The sequence below is a fragment of the Ovis canadensis genome, chromosome 2, assembly GCF_042477335.2.
Source record: "Ovis canadensis isolate MfBH-ARS-UI-01 breed Bighorn chromosome 2, ARS-UI_OviCan_v2, whole genome shotgun sequence".
NCBI lineage: Eukaryota > Metazoa > Chordata > Mammalia > Artiodactyla > Bovidae > Ovis > Ovis canadensis.
In genome coordinates this window covers 29047585-29070030 of record NC_091246.1, presented here as the reverse complement: position 1 = coordinate 29070030, position 22446 = coordinate 29047585, and the positions used below count along the sequence as shown (strand labels likewise).

Genomic DNA, 22446 nt, shown 5'->3' with positions numbered 1-22446 from the left:
TTTCTCATTATGTATTCTGCATATAAGTTAAATAAGCAGGGTGACAGTATAGAGTCTTGACGTACTCCTTTTCCTGTTTGGAACCAGTCTGTTATTTCATGTCCAGTTCTAACTGTTGTTTCCTGACCTGCATACATATTTCTCAAGAGGCAGGTCAGGTGGTCTGGTATTCCCATCTCTTTCAGAATTTTCCACAGTTTATTATGATCCACACAGTCAAAGGCTTTGGCATAGTCAATAAATCAGAAATAGATGTTTTTCTGGAACTCTCTTGCTTTTTCCATGATCCAGCAGATGTTGGCAATTTGATATCTGGTTCCTCTGCCTTTTCTAAAACCAGCTTGAACATCTAGACATTCACGGTTCACAGATTGCTGAAGCTTTGTTTGGAGAATTTTGAACATTACTAGTGTGTGAGATGAGTGCAGTTGTGTGGTAGTTTGAGCATTCTTTGGCATTGCCTTTCTTAGGGATTGGAATGAAAACTGACCTTTTGCAGTCCTGTGACCACTGACGAGTTTTCCAAATTTGCTGGCATATTGAATGCAGCACTTTCACCGCATCATCTTTTAGGATTTGAAATAGCTCAACTGGAATTCCATCACCTCCACTAGCTTTGTTCGTAGTGATGCTTTCTAAGGCCCACTTGACTTCACATTCCAAGATGTGTGGCTCTAGGTGAGTGATCACACCATCGTGATTATCTGGGTCGTGAAGATCTTTTTTGTACAGTTCTTCTGTGTATTTTTGCCACCTCTAACTTTAGGATGTTTTATATTGAGATTAATGGCTGCAGTGTTAATAACCACACTGATTTTAAGAAAAATCCTACTAGTGTTTTAATGGGAAGAGAATAAGAAGGATAAAATGGGAATGATTTGAAGAAATTTATAGATGTTAGTTGAAACACTTGTTAGTAGTTTCTTTATTGGAGTAATTATCTGTGTTTTTTGCTTTTTAGGAAATCGTTTCAAGAAACACACCAATCAGATTCTGAAGAATGGGGATTGTCAAAAGATCTGAGAAGTCATCTTGGAAGTTTAGAATCTGAACTTCAATTTCTAAGTAAACTTAGTGGTATCAGTATAAGAAATTACTGCAAGAACACAGAAGACCTAACTAGCACTGAGATGGCGGAAAAGAGTAAGCAGTTTTTTCTTCTTTTGGCTTCACCAAATGACTTTCAGAATCTTTATGTTTTCCAGCTAGGGATTGATCCTGATCTCACACCAGTGAAAGTGTTGAGTCTTAACCATTAGACTCCCAGGGAATTTCCAGAGTAAGCATTAATTTCAATCAGGAAGTAGTATTGAGGTTTACCTCATTATGCATAGAAAATTAGTCTTCTTATCATTGAAATAAATTCTCCAAGGTAACGATTTGAATGTGTGGTTGTGGTTAACTTGTTTGTCAGGTGTCTATTGAACTTTACAGTGTGTGTAATATTCTTAAAAGCTGCCTGACATAGATATTAAAGAAGACATGGTCTCTCATTATGTACCTGAGTAGTAAAGTAACAGATTTAAGTGATTTTAAGGAAAACAACACTATTAGTTTGTAAATCTTAGCTACTGTTCACTACTGATATGAGAACTGTATCATCTCTCATACTCAGATATTTCAAGAACTGGATCATTTGGCAGAGGAGGGTTTCTGGTCCCAGTGACTAATGCTATATTACTAAGAATCTGTGATACGCTAACAAATAAAGAGAAGCTAATTCGGCTCTACAGTTGTATGTTGGGATCTTTGTTTAGAAGAAGGAATCAGTTTAGGAAATGCTTCCTGATTCCTACGAAAATAACTCTCCTGACTGGGGAGAGGGAGAGTGATACTTCAAAGGTCATGGACAGCTCACTTCAGTGGAATTACATGTAGAAATGAGTGATGAAATTTAGATACATCAGGTACTTGAATAGTTGGAATACAGAGAGTATGGAGAGTGAAGTTTTACTGTGCGCAAGTCTGTCTTTCTATTTTGAGTCCCATGTTTACCCTAGAAGATACCTAAGTGGTGATGCCCATTCAGAATGCCTTTAAAAATTTTTTTTAGCTTGTTTATTTCTTTATTTTTGACTACGCTGGGTCTTTGTTGCTGCACATGGGCATTCTCCAGTTGTGACCAGCAGGGACTACTCTCCAGTTGTTGTACATGGACTTCTTATTGCAGTGGTTTCTCCTGTTGCAGAGCACAGGCTGTAGAGGGCATCAGCTTCAGTAGTTGAGGTGCATGGGCTTAGTTGCCCTGTGGCATATGGAATCTTCCTGGACAGGGATCAAACCTGTGTCCCTTGCATTAGCAGGTGAATTCTTTACCACTGGATCACTGGAGAATTCCCAGAATGTATTTAGAATGGGCTTGTTTCACAGCTTTTCCCATTGCTGGCTTAGATTTCAATTTTCCTGGCTCTGCCAGGTTATTTTTCACATAATATCTGGCTGATCCATCTGATTTTCAGCTTATAAAATTACTTTACTCTCATCTTTTTTCTCTTTATCCTTGTAGAGTTGTGCTCTCCTGGCAGAAAGGCCAATACAGGGGTAGATTAAGAGGTACAAACTATTAGGTATAAAATAAGCTATAAGGGTATATTGTACAACATGGGGAATATGGCAAATATTTTATAATAACTGTAAAGGAATATAACCTTTAAATATTGTGAATCACTATATTATCTATCTGTGACATATATTGTATAGTACCTATACTCCAGTTTCAAAAATAGTGAATTGTGTCCTTCTAAAGTAACTTCATTAAAAAATATAATAAAGTCAAAATCATGATTATCTCCTTTCTGAGGGATATTGTATAACTTGGAAAAGGCATGAAGGAACTTTATGCAATATGTTAAAATTTCTGTGTCTTGATCTTGGTGGTGGTTACTGGGAAACACTTGTAAACATATATATATCTCTCTATATATATCTCATGCTGTATCAGAAAAGGCAATGGCAACCCACTCCAGTACTCTTGCCTGGAAAATCCCATGGACAGAAGAGCCTGGTAGGCTGCAGTCCATGGGGTCGCTAAGAGTCGGGCACGACTGAGCGACTTCACTTTCACTTTTCACTTTCATGCATTGGAGAAGGAAATCGCAACCCACTCCAGTATTCTTGCCTGGAGAATCCCAGGGACAGAGGAGCCTGGTGGGCTGCCGTCTATGGGGTCGCACAGAGTCGGACACGACTGAAGTGACTTAGCAGTAGCAGCATGCTGTATACTTAAGAATAGAGCATATTATGAGTGTATTCATGTTATACCTAAAAAGTACTTTTGCTATCATTTTAGTAATGTTTTGAGAGTTAACTGAGATAATTGCATGGATTTAATTTATTGTCTAGCTGGAACCAGCCAATATTGAAAATATGAAAAATTCAAATTTGTCTTGAATTATACGATCATATTTCTATTTCTTACCTTAATCTTTGGTATCATTGAGAACTAGAAAATACAAGTTATCTTTAATCATATTTCTCAAAGGTGCACATCCTTCCAGGTATTTTCAACACAAATGCTAACACTCTCACACATAAACCCACGTGTATTATAGATACCCACACAAAATTAAATGATTGATATTTTTAAAAAATTGTTATTTGTAAACAAAAATCTTTGTTTTTCTGATTTATAGGTATTAAAAAAGTTCTGCAGAAACACAGATTATCAGGAAATTGCCACATGATTACGTTTCAGCTTGAATTTCAGATTCTGGAAATCCAGGTAAATTAAGGAACATGTTGTGGTAGATAACACAGATTCTGCTGCTATGAAATAAAAATACCCCACACCCCTGTCTTCAGCAGTGGCTGAGTTGAGGAGACAGTCCTGAGCAGGACCCCTTGTAGCATGTTTGTACAAAGTGGTACCATAAAAATTTTTTTTTCTTTTAAATATGAATACCCTAGCAACTTCATATGGTAGTATTATTGATGAGAGTATAGTCTTTATTGGAATAGAGTTAATGAGATGTTTGTGGGATTCCAGCGTGAGCCCTGAGGTCATGTGAACCATCCTGGATGCCCTCAGTAGTCAACTAATATCTCAGTCATCAATCATCTGTTAGTTATTTATTGCTGCTTAACACTTTCTCCCAAATTGAACAGTTTAAAACAACAAAAACCATGTATTATCTCACCATTTTCTATGAGGCAGGAATTGTGAGTAGCACAGTTGGTGTTCTTCCTCTGGCCTCTCCTATAGTTGTGGTCATCTGGGATTACCACAATCTGAAGACTGTTCAGAGCTGAAGGATTAGACTTCAGGATGGTCATGGTTGTGCCAGCAAGTTATACAGGACTACTGAGGCACAACACTGGAGGAAGATATTCTTGGCTAGGATTTTCACATAAAATCAGAAAGCAGACAGACAAAATGTTAACATGCAACCCCTGGCCAGAATAGGGAGAACAAGACTCAGACATCTTCAAAGTCTGGCTCCAAGAAGAGTTGGATCCAGGCATAATTTTGAGAACTGACCAAGTCTGGACGTGTGCTGTGATAGCAAAAAAACAATTTCAGTCAGTTTATTTTATGAGTTTGGGCCTATAGGGAGAATGTATAGAGGAGAGAACAGATAAGGACAGGCAAGTTGCCTTGGGCTCAGTTCATCAGATAACTAAAGTGAATGTAGACCAGTTGTCACAGCCAAGTCACAGGGATAAGCTGCTTGCTTGCACTCACAGTACTGTGCCTGGATTCCTCATGCTTATCCTCAGCCACAGAAATAGCCTCAAGTTGTCCCTTTTTGTATGCGATAGGAATTGATGCCAGATATTAGAAGTTACCCCCAACTAGTCATGAGTGATTGGGTCTAGGTATCTGCACTAGAAGTTTTGCCTCTTGAGAACTCTTTGCAGTCTGTGTCCCTGGTTGTCGCCACTGACCCTGGCAGGCTGAGAACTGACTAGGTCTCTCATCTGATGACAGAGTTTCCAACTTGCTTCCACCTCAGGGTATCTCTCTTTAGTTTGTCAAAGTGACCAAGAACATCCACAGTGTGGCATTACCAAAACCAGTTGAGCAGGATGTCAGGTACATGGGTGATGAGTATCCTTGGAAATACACTGCTGGCGGGTTGGCACCAGACCTTGAAGCCATGCAAAATTCTCAGGATGATACTATAGTTCTGCATGACCTCAAAGATCATCTGCTGAAGACTAGAATAAAATATGGACCCAACTGAGTTGATCTCGTTTATGGTGAACAGCCCGTTCCAGGACTCCAGACTCCTCAGAATTCCTGGATGTTGTCCCATTGCAGAAAGATGCATAGTTGGACCAACTGCCTTTTCTTTCTGGCTAGTGTGATCCTAAACTCAGGAGTGGTGATATACCAAATGCTTACTTGCTTTCTTGCCTCCATTAATGGTCAGGCCTATAGATTGTGTCAGGTTGGCAGAATCAGAGCTCTGAGACCTAGTTCTGTGTCTTAAAACATTTGCACTATCAGTGTATACATGTCCAGGAAACTGCTCAGGGACATCCTATTAGGTTGGTGCAAAAGTAATTGCAGTTTTGCATTGTTGAACTTTGCTGCTTGATATTGGAATGCATTCTTAAATATGGTTATTTTATACATCATTTTAATGTGCATTTCTCACTTTATGTTTCTTTGATAATTACTTATTACTTGCTGTTTATTTTATATTTATTTTAGACTATAGAAATGATATTAGACAAAAAGCAAATTTGAGGAGTTTTTTTATTTACATTAAAAATGGTCGTAAAGCAGAAGAGGCAATTCATAACATCAGTAACACATTTGGCCCAGAACTGCTAACGAGCATACAGTGCAGTGGTGGTTCAAGAAGTTTTGCAAAGGAGATGAGAGCCCTGAAAATGAGGAGCCTACTAGCTGGCCATCGTAGGTTGACAATGACCAACTGAGAGCAATCATCGAAGTTGACCCTCTTACAACTACATGAGAAATTGACAAAGAACTCAATGTCAACCATTCGGTGGTCATTTCGCATTCAAAGCAAATTGTAAAGGTGGAAAAGCTCAGTAAGTGAATGCCTCATGAGCTGACCGAAAATTTAAAAACCATTGGTTTGAAATGTCATCTTAGCTTATTCTGTGCAACAACAGTGAACCATTTTTCAATTAGATTGTGATGTGTGATTAAAAAGTGGATTTTATACAACAACCGACAGTGACCAGCTCAGTGGTTGGACTGAGAAGAAGCGCCAAAGCACTTCCCAAGGCAAACTTGCACCAGAAAAAAGTCATGGTCACTGTTTGGTGGTCTGCTGCCCATCTGATCAACTCCTGCTTTCTAAATCTCAGCAAAACCATTGCATCAGAGAAATATGCTCAGCAAATGGATGAGATGCACCAAAAACTGCAACACATGAAGCCAATATTGATCAACAGAATGGGTCCAATTCTGCTCCACAACAATGCCTGAATCCATGTTGTACAACCAATGCTTCAGAAGTTGAACGAATCAGACTACGAACTTTTGCCTCATCTGCCATATTCACCTGACCTCTTGTCAACTGACTACTACCTTCTCAAAGCATCTCAGCAACTTTTGGCAGGGAAGATGTTACCATACCCAGCGGGAGGCAGAAGATGCTTTCCAAGAGTTTGTTGAATCCCAAAGAGTGAATTTTTATGCTACAGGAATAAACAAGCTTATTTCTCATTGGTAAAAATGTTTTGATTGTAGTGGTTCCTATTTTGATTAATAAAGATGTTGTTGAGCCTAGTTATAATGATTTAAAATTCGCGGTCTGGAACTTCAGTTACTTTTGTATCAACCTAATAGCAGCCTTGGGCTTCTACAGGCTTTTTCTTCCATTGTTATTCACTTTTTTATAGTCACTTCCTGGGTTATCTGGAGAGAAGCCAGATTGCTGGTAAAATTAGGCTCATCCTTGGGAAGTTGTTGTTGTTCAGTCACTCAGTCATGTCTGACTCTTTGCAACCTTGTGGACTGCAGCGCACCAGGCTTCCCTGTCCTTCGTCATCTCCTGGAGTTTGCTCAAACTCATGTCCATTGAGTTGGTAATGCCATCCAGCCATCTCATCCTCTGTCATCCCCTTCTCCTCCTGCCTTCAACCTTTACCAGCATAAGGGTCTTTTCTAATGAGTAGGCTCTTCGCCTCAAGTGGCCAACATATTGGAACTTCAGCTTCAGCATCAGTCCTTCCAGTGGATATTCAGGGTTGATTTCCTTTAGGATTGACTGGTTTGATCCCCTTGCAGTCCAAGGGACATGTATGGGAAGCTGTACATGAGTCCAGTTGGATAAAAGGCGATACTCTGAAGTTGAGATGAACAACCCACTTGGTGCAGCTGTACATTCCAGGATAGGCTGTGGCCAAAAGTTGATTGGTATACTCATTAGTGGGGCTTTAGTCTGAGAGAGAAAATAGAATAGAATGTTTTAATTTCATTTTGTTGAAGTTGCATACTTGTGGTGACTTTAATCCTTTGAAGGAAACCATCAAGTGGCAATTTGATCACATCAGAAGTCAGATCACACATAAGGTTTTAATTTAGGGACATTTTTAAAAATAATGTGATGTGCTTCTGAAGAATGGCTATTATTTGACCAGAGGCATTCCTAGCAAGAACTGGTACTGCAGTTCCCATAGTGGCTTGACTTGAATGGTCCTGGGTATCCACCATGAAGTCACATAGACAGGACCAGAGCCATGTGGGGCCTGCCATACAGGGCCTGCTACCCATACTATAGTGGCTATACTCCTACCTCCTACCAGACAGTAGTGACACCAGCCCAGACCTCACCCCCCTATCAACAGTACTTTAAGCTAATATTCTGATCCTCATACTACCAAAGAATGATTGAAAATTTTGTAATCATTTTGTAATGGCCTGCAGTTACACTCATATGCTCATATGCGTAACGAATTAAAATTAGTTGTGCTCCATATAATAGAAAATTTAATAAAAAGGAAGATTCAGAATACTAGAAGTTTATTTCTCTGTTGCTTAAACAAAATTGCAAGATCCGTTTTCAAGGGCTAATATGGTGGTTTTATGATCATCAGGCTCTGCCATCACCCACGTGGCTGCCACATTGTGGTGCAGTTATCACTTCAGCATTTCAGACATTGGGAAAGGGCTGGGCAAACAGGGGCTCACCTTTTCCATTGAACAGCATTTTTTAGAAATTGTAATACCCATCATTTTCACCTGCGTTCTAATGGCCAATAAATAAGTGCAGGGGAGGCTGGAAATTTAGTCTTCATTATGCATGGTCATGTGGCCAATGGAAAAATTGGAGCAAGAAAGAAGTCCACATATTGGGGACTACCAGCAGTTTCTGTCCCATATACTTCAGGAGATGCAGGGAAAAAAATCTAAAGAGAAGAACAATTTATACAATTTGAAAGACCTAGAACTCAGTAATCACTGAATCTCTAAAGGGACATAAGTTGTTATTATATACATTTCAAAGTAGGTAGACGGAGGAGCCTGGTAGGCTTCAGTCCATAGGGTCACTAAGAGTTGGACACGACTGAGCGACTTCCCTTTCACTTTTCACTTTCATGCATTGGAGAAGGAAATGGCAACCCACTCCAGTGTTCTTGCCTGCAGAATCCCAGGGACGGGGGAGCCTGGTGGGCTGCCGTCTATGGGGTTGCACAGAGTCAGACACGACTGAAGCGACTTAGCAGCAGCAGCAGCAGGTGCTTTTGAACTGCTTGGTTTTACCTAATTTGCTACAGAAAGAGCATGCTGTCCCAAGCTATGTTAAGAAAATTCTGTTTCTCTCTATACCTTAGAACTGTATCTCTAGTGGAATTGCCAGGTTAAAGGAGATGTACATGTAAATTTTGACTGATAGTGCCAAACTGCCTTCTAAAATACTTTTACCATTTTACATGTTGGGCAGATTTTTATGGTTGAGACTGATAGAAAAAAAGCAGTGGTAAAGAAATAGCTATATTTTATGTTCTAAGACATTTTTAAAAAACAAAATTTCCACTAGAGGGAGATGTTTAGCTATCAGAAAGTTTAAAAGTAATCTAACTAATAAATCTGTCTTACTTATAGAATATTGTTATTATGAAATCATGGTAGTACAGTGTTAGAAACCACAGGTGACCTAAAATCGTATAAATAGGATGCTGAGACCAAAAGTAAACTGATAGATTATCTGGCTCAACGCTCTTACTATATAGGGAAACACCCAGAATGTTTGAATGATTACCCATGTTGGCACAGTTCTTCTTGTCATATGCAATTGGAGCATACAACTCTTTTCTCCAGATTTACTGTCTGATGTTGTTAGTGTTGTTGTACTGTTTGTGAGGAGTTGTAAGAATATTAGAATTAACATGTATTAGCATTCATAGTCCATGTAGCACAATAAATCAAATGGGTGGCAGTTCATGGAGTAAGAGACAAATTGAATGTATTTTTGTAACTACTCTCCCTGGAACCCAACAAACTGGAAAAAATGATCCAAAAATAGGGAACTTTTTAAATTAAAAAGAATATTTGTATTGGTACAAGTTCAACTACTGGGAGCTATAAAAAATAAAATTGACAACTTGGGTAATCACAAAGTTATGTGAGACAACCAAGAACAATGGCAGGGTTGAACAATAAGGTTCACCTCCCACACAGAGCCAGCCCTTCAAACCTGAAGAGGTGGCTGTTTCATCTAATGCATAGAAACAAAGACAATCAGGTAAAATGAAGAACGAGAGTAATAGTTTGAAACAAAAAAGAACAAGCTACATCCTCAGGAAAAAAACCTTAATGAAGCAGAGATAAGTAATTTACCTGATGAAGAGTTCAAAGTAATGGTCACAAAGATGCTAACCAAACTCAGAAAAGAATGCATGAAGACATTAAGAATTTCAACAAAGATATGGAAAATAAGGTCCAAACAGAAGTCCCAGAGCTGAAGAATACAATAACTGAATTGAAAAATACGTTAGAAAATTTCAACAGCTGACAACATGAGAGAGAATAAAAGATCAGTGAACTCAAACACAGGGCACAGAAACTCACCAGATCAAAGCAACAAGAGGGAAAAAGAGTGAAAATGAAGGTAGCTTAAGGGATTTATGGGATAAAATGAAGTATGCTAACCTTCACATTATAGGTATCCCAGAAGGAGAAGAGAAAGGGTACAAAAACATACTTGAATGAATAATGGTGGCAATTTAACTTCCCTAAACTTCCCTAAAACAGTTCTTCAGATCTAGGAACCCCAGAGAGTTCCATGTTAGAGAAACCCCCTAAAACCCCACACAGAGACACATTAAAATCAAAATACCAAAATTTGAAACCAAGAAGAGACTCTTAAAAGCAACAAACAAGAGAAAAACAATTATTACATATAAGGGAACTCCCTAAAGACTTTCAGCAGGTTTTTTAGCAGAAACTTTGCAGGTCAGAGGAGAGTGGTGGGATGTATTCAACATGCTGAAAGAAAATAATTTCCAACCAAGATTAAACTTGGCAAAGTTATGATTCAGAATTGAAGGAAAGATAAGAGGTTTGCAGATAAGCAAAAGCTAAAGGAGTTTATCACCGCTAAACCAGCCTTAAGAGAAATGTTAAAGGGATTTATTTAAGTTGAAAAGAAAGGTCAGTAAATTGGTAACAGGAAAACATGAAAGTATAAATCTCACTGGTAAATGTAAATATATAATTGTTGTTCAGTTGCTAAGTTGTGTTTGACTCTTTGCGACCCCATGGACTGCCACAGGTCAGGATAGGTAGTGAATTAATCACTTATAAAGCTAGTATAAAGGTTAAAAGAAAAAAGTAGTAAAAACAACTAACTACAATAATTATTTATGGGAGTATGGCTGAGTCCCTTTGCTCTCCACCTGAAAATATCACAACATTGTTAATCGGCTGTATTCCAGTATCAAATTAAAGATATGAAACCCAAAGATAACAGAAGGAAGGGAATAAATAACACAGATCAACAGAATTGCCCGGTGATCTAGTGGTTAGGACTCTGCACTCTCACTGCAGAGGGCCTGAGTTTGATCCCTGGGAACTAATACCCCACAAGCCATGTGGTGTGGCCAAAACAAGGAAAACTCTGAACATAGATCAGAGCAGAAACAAATGAAATAGAAACTAAAAAGACATTAGAAAAGATCAATGAAACTAAGAGCCGGTAATTTGAAAAGATAGTCAAAACTGAATAAACATTGAGTTAGACTCACCAAGAAAAAAAAGAAAAAGAGTTAAAAATCAGAAATGAAAGAGGAGTCATTAAAGCTGCTACCGCAGGAATACATAGGATCATAAGAGACTACTATGAACAATTATGCACCAACAAATGGATAAACAGCTAAAAACAATCTTCCAAGGCTGAATCAGGAAGAAATAGAAAATCTGAACAGACTAATTACTAATAGATTGAATCAGTAATTTAAAACCTCCCAACTAACTGAAATGCAGGACCAGATGGTTTCACTGATGACTGTACCAAACAATTAAAGAATTAATACCAGTGCTTCTAAAACTATTCCAAAAAGCAGAGGAAGAGCACTTTGAACTCACTGTATAAGGCCAGCATTACCCTGATACCCCAAACAGACAAGGGCACAAGGAAGAAAATCATAACCCAATGTCCCTGGTGAACATAGATGCAAAAATCGTTAATAAAATATTAACAAATTAAATTCAACAATGCATTAAAAGGATCATACATGATGATCAAGTGAAATTTATTTCAGGGGTGCAGAAATTGTTAAAAATTTGCAAATGATGTGTACACCACATTAACAGAAAAAAAGAAGGATAAAAAATAATATGATTATCTTAATACATGCAAAAAGCATTTGATTAAAGTCAACAACCATTTAGCAAATTTAACCATTTAATCATTTCAACAAAGTGAGTATAGAAGGAATATACCTCAAGATAATAAAGGATATATATGGTAAGCTCAACAGTGAAAATAACTCTTCCTGTAAGATCTCACCGGAGTAAGAAATGACAACCCACTCCAGTATTCTTGCTTAGAGAATCCCATGGACAGAGAAGCCTGGCGGGGCTACAGTCTGTGGGACCACAAAGAGTCAGACATGACTGAAGTAACTTAGCAGTAAGATCTCAGATAAGACAAACGATGCCTACTCTTGCCATGTTTATCCAACACAGTATTGGAAGTCATAGCCAGATCAGTTATATTTTTTTAAACAAGGACTTTGCTAGTGGCACAGTGGCTAAGAATCCGCCTGTAGTGGGCACAGGTTCTATCCTTGGTTCAGGAAGATTCCATATGCCACGGAACAACTAAACCCATGAGCCAAAACTACTGAGCCCATGTGCCCTAGGGCCAGTGCTCTGCAGCAGGAGGAGTAACTTCAATGAGAAGACCACCCAACACAACTAGAGAATAGCCCCCACTTGCTGCAACCAGAGAAAGTCCACACGCAGCAATGAAGACCCAGTGCAGCCAAAAAATAAATAAATAAAATTTAAATAATAATGAAAGGCATCCAAATCAGAAAGAAGTAACAATGCCACTATTTCATAGGTGATATATGTTATTATTTATAGAAAACCCTAAAGGCTTCCTCCCCACCAGAAAACCATTAGAATAAATGAACAAATTCAGTTAAGTTGTGGGATACAAAATCAATTAATCTGTTGCATTTCTATACGCTAATAATGAGCTACCAGAGAAATTAAGGAAACAATTTCATTTACAATAGCTTCACAATGAATAAAATACCTACAATAAGTTTAACCAAGGAGATGAAAAGCCTATGCACAGAAAGCTATAAGACATTGATGAAAGAAAGTTTAGAACAGAAGTAAATAGAAGGATATTCCATGCTTGTAGATAGGAAGAATTAACATTGTTAAAATGTCCGCACAGCCGAAAGCTATATACAGATTCAGTGCAATGCCTACCAGAGTTCCAATATGTTTTTCACAGAACTAGAAGAAACTCCTACAATTTGTTTGGAAGCACAAAATATCTCAAATAGCCAAAGCAGTATTGGGAAAGAACAAACCTGGAACCATTACACATCTTGATTTCAAATTGTATTACAAAGCTATAGAGATCTAATCAATATTGTCTTGGCATAAAGCAGACGCATATGTCAATAGAACAGAATAAAGGATCCAAGAAATAAACTAATACATATGAGTTAATTTATGTCTGCTTCCCTGATAACTCAGTTGGTGAAGAAGCCGCCTGCAATGCAGGAGACCCCGGTTCAATTCCTGGGTCAGAAAGATCCACTGAAGAAGGGATAGGCTACCAACTCCAGTATTCTTGAGCTTTCTTGGTGGCTCAGCTGGTAAGGAATCCGCCTGCAATGAGGAAGACCTGGTTTCGATTCCTGAGTTGGGAAGATCCCCTGGAGAAGGAAAGGCTACCCACTCCAGTATTCTGGCCTGGAGAATTCCATGGACTATAGAGTCCATGGGTTCGCAAAGAGTCAGACACAACTGAGTGACTTTCATTTTCACTTTATGTCAAAAGAGCCAAGACTATAGAATGGGGAAAGAATAGTTTCTTCAATAAGTGGTGTTGGGAAAACTGGATAGCCACATGCCAAAGAATGAAACTGGACCACTCTTACATCATACACAAAACCTAACTCTAGTTAACAATTAACAATATTAACTCAAAATAGATTAAAGATTTGAATGCAAGACCTGAGACCATAAAAATGCTAGAAGAAAACATAGGTGGTAAGCCTCTTGACATCACTCTGGCAATGACTTTTTAGATTTGACACCAAACGCAAAAATAAACAAGTGGAACTATATGAAACTAAAAAGTTTCTGCACAGCAAAGGAAACCATCAACAAAATGACAAGGCTGAATGGGAGAAAATAGTTGCAAATCATATCTAATAAGGTATTAATATCCAAAACATGTAAATCGTAGGCTTTATAATGACAAGATAATTTGCCTTTTCTAGTGGGTAAAAGGCCAAAATCCAACACACACACACGCATAATCAAACAAAGACAAGATATTCCTCTGGGATTTTTTCCTTTCCTTTCTTTTTCTTTTGTCTGTGTGGGTTATCATAGCTTTATATGAGATGTAGTTCACATACCATATAATTCATCCGTTTAAGGTATACATTTAGCAGTTTTTAATCTATTCAGATTTGTGCAACCATCACCACATCCAGTTTAGAACTTTGTTACCTCAAAGAGAAACTTCATGTTCTTTATCACTCCTCATTTGTCCTTCTGCCCAAACCTAACTTATCCATATCTTCTGTCTCTATAGATGTGCCTATTCTGGGCATTTCATAAAAAAATGGAGTTACATAATTTTTGGTCTTTTTTTGGCCAGTTTCTTTTACTTAGCACCATTATTTTCAGGATTCATTCATTCATGTTACACATGTATTGTTACTTCATTCTTTTTTTCTAGCTGTGTTTTGAGGATATATCACATTTTGTTTCTTCATTCATCAGCTAAGAAACATTTGGCGGCTTGTTTTTTCCTTTTGGTTGTTATGAATCACACTTCTGAAACTATTCACGTACAGGTTTTTCGGTGGACATATGCTTCATTTTTCTTGTGTATATCTAGGTAGAGAATTACTATGGGGCTTCCTTGGTGGCTCAGTGGTAAAGAATACACCTGCTAAGCAGGAGACTGCCTGCAATGCAGAAGACTTGGGTTCAATCCGTGGGTTGAGAAAATTCCCTGGAGAAGGAAATAGCAACTCAGTTTAGTATTCTAGCCTTGAAACCACATGGACAGAGGAGACTGGTGGGCTACAGTCCTTAGAATCACAAGAGTTGGACACAACTTTGTGACTAAACCACCACCACCAGAAAATTACTGGGTCAGATGGAAGTACCAGATGTGACTAGTATGTTGAGCATTTTTTCATAAGTTTATTGGCCGTTTGTATTATCATCTTTGATAAAATGTATGTTGAGATCCATTGCCCAGTTTTTAATTGGGTTATTTGTCTTTTTATTTTTGAGTTGTAAGAGTATTCTGGAAATTTGTTTCTGATTGGATATGGTAGTAGATGCCCACAGTCTACTTTAACTACAGCTGCTCCTAATAATTCCCACTATATTCTTGAGCAGCTGAAAAACTAAACAAAGATTATAGGCCATTAATACCCATTTCTACAGCGGCTGAAAATACTGAAAAGTCAGGTACACCCAGACAAATGGGGAAGAGTCATTCATTTATCTGCTCATCCTGTATCCTTAGGAAATAGCAGAAATTGCTGGATCTACTCCTATAAACAAAAAAGATCCACAGAGTACACAGCACAAAGATGGTACAGAGTTTGTTCATCATCATTTAGGATTTTTGCCATGAAAGGAATTAGAAAATAGAGTTAAAGTCTCTTGGAAAGAATGAATCCAGGAAATGCAAGAACATGCTATATTGTAACTGTTTACATTCTCAAATGAAAACATTCAAAGAAAACTGAATAAAAGGGAAAGGCAGCTGAGAGAAAGGAAGGAAGGAAGAATAAAATGATTATAGTGCTGAAAGCTAAATTAGGAGTAGCTAGGAGCAGAATATAGGAGAAGGCAATGGCAACCCACTCCAGTACTCTTGCCTGGCGAATCCCATGGACAGAGGAGCCTGTTGGGCTGCAGTCCATGGGGTCGCTAGGAGTTGGACACGACTGAGCAACTTCACTTTCACTTTTCACTTTCATGCATTGGAGAAGGAAATGGCAAACCACTCCAGTATTGTTGCCTGGAGGATCCCAGGGACGGGGGAGCCTGGTGGGCTACCATCTATGGGGTTGCACAGAGTCGGACACAACTGAAGCAACTTAGCAGCAGCAGGAATAGAATATGGAGGATAGGCTTGAGAAAAATCACAAGTACAACTGAGAAGAAGAAAAATCTGAAAGACAAAATGAAGATTTGTGTGACTTTCCCAAAAAACAACCAAAAAAATGAAACAAATGATAGGTAAATATATAGTATGAGAAAATTTACTAAAGAAGAAAACCTTGATTTTGCACATCAAAATATTTAACAGTTTATTTAACAATCCTTATTATTGTATATAATAGTGTTGTTTTAGATTTTTGTAGTAAGGAGCTGTTAGGCTTTTTCTTCATTTCATATTTCTTTAAAATGCAAATTGGTGCAGATGGTAAAGAATCTGCCTGCAATGCAGGAGACCAGGGTTTGATTCCTGGGTTGAGACTATCCCCTGGAGGAAGAAATAGCAACCCACTTCGGTATTCTTGTCTGGAAAATCCCATGGACAGAGAAACCTGGTGGGCTACAGTCCATGGGGTTGCAAAGAGTCAATGATATATTAGAATTCAAATTGCTGAGGCAGAGAGTATAAACTTTTTAAGTTATGCATTATCAAAATGATGTTATAGATTAACATGTCATCTCATTGTTTTATATTTATATTTATCCTGTCAGAGGGAACATTTTTTTTCCACGTAACTTGTCATTTACCTCTAAGTTTTTAGTTCATGTTCTTTGCCTTTTTCTTTTAAGTTTTCGTATCTCCTTGTCATGTTTATAGAACAAATTTCCTTATTACTTTTCTTTTAGTTATATCATTTTATATCAATAGTTTATATTCTTATGTAATCGTATTTGCTATTTTGTTGTTGTTATTGAAAGTTCTTTCTCACTCAGTAATCAGTTAAATGTCTATATTTCTTCCTAATATTTTATGGCTTCAGTGTTTACATTGAAGTAAGTAATTCACTCAGCGTTCATTTTCATTTTGTTTAGGTTTGGAGTGAGGATCTGAGGCATTCTTTTAAGAAATACCCAGATCTTCCCTAGTGGCTCAGTGGCAAAGAATCTGCCTGCTAATGCAGGGGACACAGTGTTGATCTCTGGCCTGGGAAGATCCCACATGCTGTGGGACAGCTAAGGTTTATACCACAACTACTGAGTCTGTGCTCTAGAGCTGGGGAGCCACAACTGCTGAGCCCATGTGCCACAATTACTATAGCATGAATGCTTTAGAGCCTGTGCTCTGTAGTGAGAGAAGCCAACTCAGTGAGAAACCCGTGCCCCCACTTACTGCAACTAGAGAGAAAGCCCATGCAGCAATGAAGACCCAGCACAGCCAAGTAACTAAATAAATAATATTAAAAAAAAAAGTAACCCTTCTGCACAGTAAAGAAAATCATAAACGAAAAGATAACCCACAAAATGGGAGAAGATATTTGCCAATGAAGCAACTGGCAAGGGATCACTCTCTGAAATAAACATACAGCTCATACAACTCAATACCAAAACATGGAACAACCCAATCAAGAAGTAGGCAGAAGATCTAAATAGACATTTCTCCAAAGAAGACTTAGAGATAGCAAGAGGCATATGAAATGCTGTTCAACATCACTAATTATTAGAAAAATACAAATAAAAACTACAGTGAGGTATCACCTCACTGATGATTCTGGTGATGGTCAGAATACCCATCACCAAAAAATCTACAAAAAACATGCTAGAGTGGGTAGAGAAAGGCAACCCTTTCACACTGTTGGTGGGAATGTAAATCAGTACAACTGTTATAGAGAATAGTATAGAGGTTCCTTAAAAGACTAAAAATAGAGCTGTCAATCCCATTCTTGGGAATAAATCTGAATAAAAACATGGTTTGAAAGGATTTTTTATTGTTCAGTCACTAAATTGTGTCCAACTCTCTTTCCACTTTTTCCCGATCTGTTTACCATGAAGTGAGAGGATGGAATGCCATGATCTTAGTTTTTTGCATGCTGGATTTTAAGCCAGGTTTTTCACTCTCCTTATTAACCCTTTGAGAAGGCAATGGCAACCCAATCCAGTACTCTTGCCTGGAAAATCCCATGGGTGGAGGAGCCTGGTAGGCTGCAGTCCATGGGGTCGCTAAGAGTTAGACACAACTGAGTGACTTCACTTTCACTTTTCACTTTCCTGCATTGGAGAAGGAAATGGCAACCCACTCCAGTATTCTTGCCTGGAGAATCCCAGGGACTGGGGAGCCTGGTGGGCTGCTGTCTATGGGATCGCACAGAGTCGGACACGACTGAAGCAACGTAGCAGCAGCAGCAGCAGCAGCATTAACCCTCAGCAAGAATCTGTTTAGTTCCTCTTTGCTTTCTGCCATTAGAGTGGTATCCTTGAAAGGATAATGTACCCCAGTGTTCATTGCAGCACGGATTACAATAGCCAGGACGTGGAAGCAACTTCAGTGTCCATCGACGGAAGAATGGATCAAGCAGATGCAGTACAGTGGAACATTACTCAGCCATAAAAAGGGGGAATAATGTCATTTGCAGTTACATAGATGGACCTAGAGATTGTCATATTGAGTGAAATCAGATAGAGAAAGACAAATGTACATCACTTGTATGTGGAATCTTAAAAAAATGGTACAAATGAAATTATTTACAAAACATAAGTAGAGTCACAGATGTAAAAAACAAACATATGGTTAATAAGAGGAAGGGGGAAAGGGATAAATTAGAAGATTGGGATTGACATGTTGTTGTTTAGTCACTAAGTTGTGTCCGACTCTTTGCAGGCCCATGGACTGCACACTAGGCTTCTCTGTCCTTCACTATCTCCCAAAGTTTGCTTAAACACATGTCCATTGAGTCAGTGATACCATCTAACCATCTCATTCTCTGTCGCCTTCTTCTGCCCTCAATCTTTCCCAGCATCAGGGTCTTTTCCAATGAGTCGTTTCTTTGCATCAGGTGGCCAAAGGATTGGAACTCCTACTTCAGCATCAATCCTTCTAAAAAATATTCAGGATTGATTTCCTTAAAGATTGACTGGTTTAATCTCCTTGTTGTCTAAGGGACTCTTAGTCTTCTCCAGCACAACCTTTTGAAAGCATCAGTTCTTCAGCACTCAGCCTCCTTTTTGGTCCAGCTCTCACATCCATACATGACTACTGAAAAAAACATAGCTTTGGCTATATGGACCTTTGTTAGCAAAGGATATCTCTGCTTTTTAATACACTGTTTATGCTATCTAGATTTGTCATAAATTTTCTTCCAAGAAAAAGTGTCCTTTAATTTCATGGCTGCAGTCACTGTCCACAGTGAGTTTGGAGCCCAAGAAAATAAAGAGTTTCACTATTTCCATTTTTTCCCTGTCTATTTGCCATGAAGTGATGGGATCAGATGCCATGGTCTTAGTTTTTTGAATGTTGAATTTTAAGCCAGCTTTTTGGCATGTATAGACATTTTACATATAAAATGGATAACTAATAAGGACTGTAGCACTGGGAATTCTACTCAGTACTCGATAATGATCTATATTGGGAAAGAATCTTAAAAAAAAATGTGGATGTCTGTGTATGCGTAACTGATTCACTTTGCTGTGCATGTGAAATTAGCACAACATTATAAACCAACTGTACTCCAATAAAATTTTTTTTTTAAGTAACCCATATTTGCAGTACTTTTTATTGGTTACTTTTCCTATAACTTAGTGACATTTCATTTGGTGTATTTTGAAAGTAGTTTTTTCTCCTTATTTAAAAGTTGACTGTGCTTTGATACAAAAAAAAAAGCTTTATTTTTTTGTTCTTATTTTAGGATAAGGAGAGTTTATCTTCTGCTATTACTGACCTCAGCATAATAATGGAGCCCACTGAATATTCAGAATTAAGTGAATTTGTGTCGAGGTAAGATATTTACTTCTTTTTATAAAGATATTTCTTTCAGCTTACAATTTTAAGTTTACCTGTTCTTTTTCTTGATAAGTAAATATCAAACTATCTCTAAAAGCATAACACCACTTTTGGTCCTGATACGTAGGCACTGTGCTAAGGGGGAGCATAACATCTGTGAGCAACTGACAGGAGGGCAGAGTGACTGGGGGAGTGCGGGATAAGATGCAGGGATTTTGGAGCTTGACCATAGTCCTATGACAAATGTGAAGGTGTGGAAAGATTTTAAACAGAGCCTGAGTGAGGCAAAATTTTGACATCTGGGAAAGGATTGTTCTTGATGTTGCAGGGAGATGGGATTTAAGGGGTGCAAAATTGGATAAAGGAGGATCAGTGACTAGCCCATTAAAACAGTTCAGGGAAACAGAAATTTGTAGTTTGGACTAGACTAATGGTGATTGGGATAGAGGACTGGGTAGATGGGGTATATTTAGGAAGCACCATTGAATAGGCATGATATTGGTTGAAAAAGAGGGGTCAGGAATCACTGACAAATGATAATTCCTTGATGATGGTGATTGCATTTGTTGAAATAGGAAAAGTTGCAAGAAGAGCATGTCAAATGAGATTGTGGCTTCAGTTTGGACATGTTGAACATAAGTGCTTTTGAAACACTAAAGTAAAAATAAGAAGTAGGCAGCTAGGAAGAGATGTAAGTAGTAGATATAAACACTGGGGTTTTCTACCAGTGGGTAAAGTTAAAACTTTGAGCAAGAATGAGATTGCCTGTGGAGAGAATATAGAAAATAGGGAAAGCGCTGAAACTGAACCTTGAAGAATTCTAAAATGTATGTTGAATAGATTTGAAGGATCCTGCAAAGGATTTAGAAAACTGAAAGGTGGGAGGGCAAACCAGGAATTTATTGTTGACCTTTGACAATTGGATTGACAATTTTTCTTACACATCTTTAAGGAAATCCTTCCAGTGTCTACTGGAGTACATAGGTTCTGAAAAGAAGTCTGCTATATTGTTTTTGTGTATGCGTGCATTTTTTGGCCTGCTTTCATATCTATTAATTTTTTTTGACAGTTTGTGCTATTTCTAGGGAGTGTTTATGTGAACGTTTCTAGCCATATCTTTTCAGGTACTTTTTCTGTCCTGTTCTCTTTCTTCTTCTCCAACTCTGATTACTTATATGTTAAAACATTTGATATGTTATCTTCAAGTTCTGAAGTCCAGTCTGCAATGAGCTCACTGAAGGGATTTGTCATCTCTAAAGTAATGGTTTTTTTTATTTCTAGTGTTTTCATTTGATTCTTAATTTTTTCTCTCTGCTTAAATTCCCTATTTTTTCATGAATATTATCTAGCTTTCTTACTAGATCTTTTAATCTATTAATCATAGTTATTTTTTTCTTTAATGTCTTATTATGGAAATTTTCAAATATAGGTTCCTACTGCTTTCCAAAAATAAAGCATTCCTATGAAACTTTTTGTAAGCCAAATAGTGTAAAGCAAAGAAGCTGTTACCTCTGGACAGTTTTTGCTAATAGATGTGCAGAGTAAATCAAGATATAGCATAGATAGTCACAGACACAGTTCAGAGTTTGATGCTGAGATGCTGAGTGTGATTTCTGGGGAAGGAGCTTGATGGTACCAGTCTCGCTGCTCAGGGTGCATGTTGGCTTGCTGCAAAACAAACCCTGAATGCTGTTTTCACTCTTCACTGTTTTTCGTAAAAGTGAAGATTCTTTTCAGACTGTTTTTGATTAGCAAGAAGAGGTAGTAATGTAGGTCTTTGGTAGAAGTAAAGTGGTGTGAGTCTTCCTTGCTGGCTCAGTGGTAAAGAATCTGCCTACCAAAGCAGAGACATGGGTTCTGGTTTGGGAAAATCCCACATGCTGTATAGCAGCTGAGCTCGTGCACCACAACTGTTGAGCATGTGCTCCGGGGCCCAGGAATCACACCTAATGAAACCCATGTGCCCTAGAGCCAGTACTCCACAAGAGAAGCCATTGCAATGAGAAGGCTACACACTACAATGAAGAGTAGCTCTTGATCCCTGCAACTAGAGAAACGCCTTCAGAGCAAGGAAGACCCAGCACAGCCGTAAATAAATGACAAATGAAAGTGAAAGTCACTCTGTTGTGTCTGACTCTTTGCGACCACATGGACTATATAGTCCATGGAATTCTCTAGGCCAGAATACTGGAGTGGGTATCCATTCCCTTTTCCAGGGGATCTTCCTGACCCAGGAATTGAACCGGGGTCTCCCGCATTGCAGGCAGATTCTTTACCAGTTGAGCTACCAGGGAAGCCCCATAATTAAATAAATAATTTAAAAATAAAAAGTAAAGTGGATTGACTCAAACTTTTGAGAAGTGGAGGGATACATGGATCTATAAAAATAATAACATAATTAACCTGCAGCTACATTACTTTGCCAGCAAAGGTCCGTCTAGTCAAGGCTATGGTTTTTCCAGTGGTCATGTATGGATGTGAGAGTTGGACTGTGATGAAAGCTGAGTGCCGAAGAATTGATGCTTTTGAACTGTGGTGTTGGAGAAGACTCTTGAGAGTCCCTTGGACTTCAAGGAGATCCAGCCAGTTCATTCTGAAGGAGATCAGCCCTGGGTGTTCATTGGAAGGACTGATGCTAAAGCTGAAACTCCAATACTTTGACCACCTCATGCAAAGAGTTGACTCATTGGAAAAGACTCTGATGCTGGGAGGGATTGGGGGCAGGAGGAAAAGGGGACGACAGAGGATGAGATGGCTGGATGGCATCACTGACTCGATGAATGTGAGTTTGAGTGAACTCCGGGAGATGGTGATGGACAGGGAGGCCTGGCGTGCTGCAATTCATGGGGTCGCAGAGTCGGAC

The 22446-nt window shown here is 38.4% G+C and overlaps 1 protein-coding gene across 1 annotated transcript in view; it reads left to right on the top strand.

The window, feature by feature from the left end:
- Positions 1–22446, top strand: part of CENPP (centromere protein P) — a 236343-nt gene that overhangs the window by 22883 nt on the left and 191014 nt on the right. The window contains exons 2-4 of the mRNA XM_069575683.1: positions 962–1143; positions 3633–3721; positions 19489–19577. Of these exons, the coding sequence (XP_069431784.1) occupies positions 962–1143; positions 3633–3721; positions 19489–19577 (360 nt within the window). The remainder of the gene's footprint in view (positions 1–961; positions 1144–3632; positions 3722–19488; positions 19578–22446) is intronic.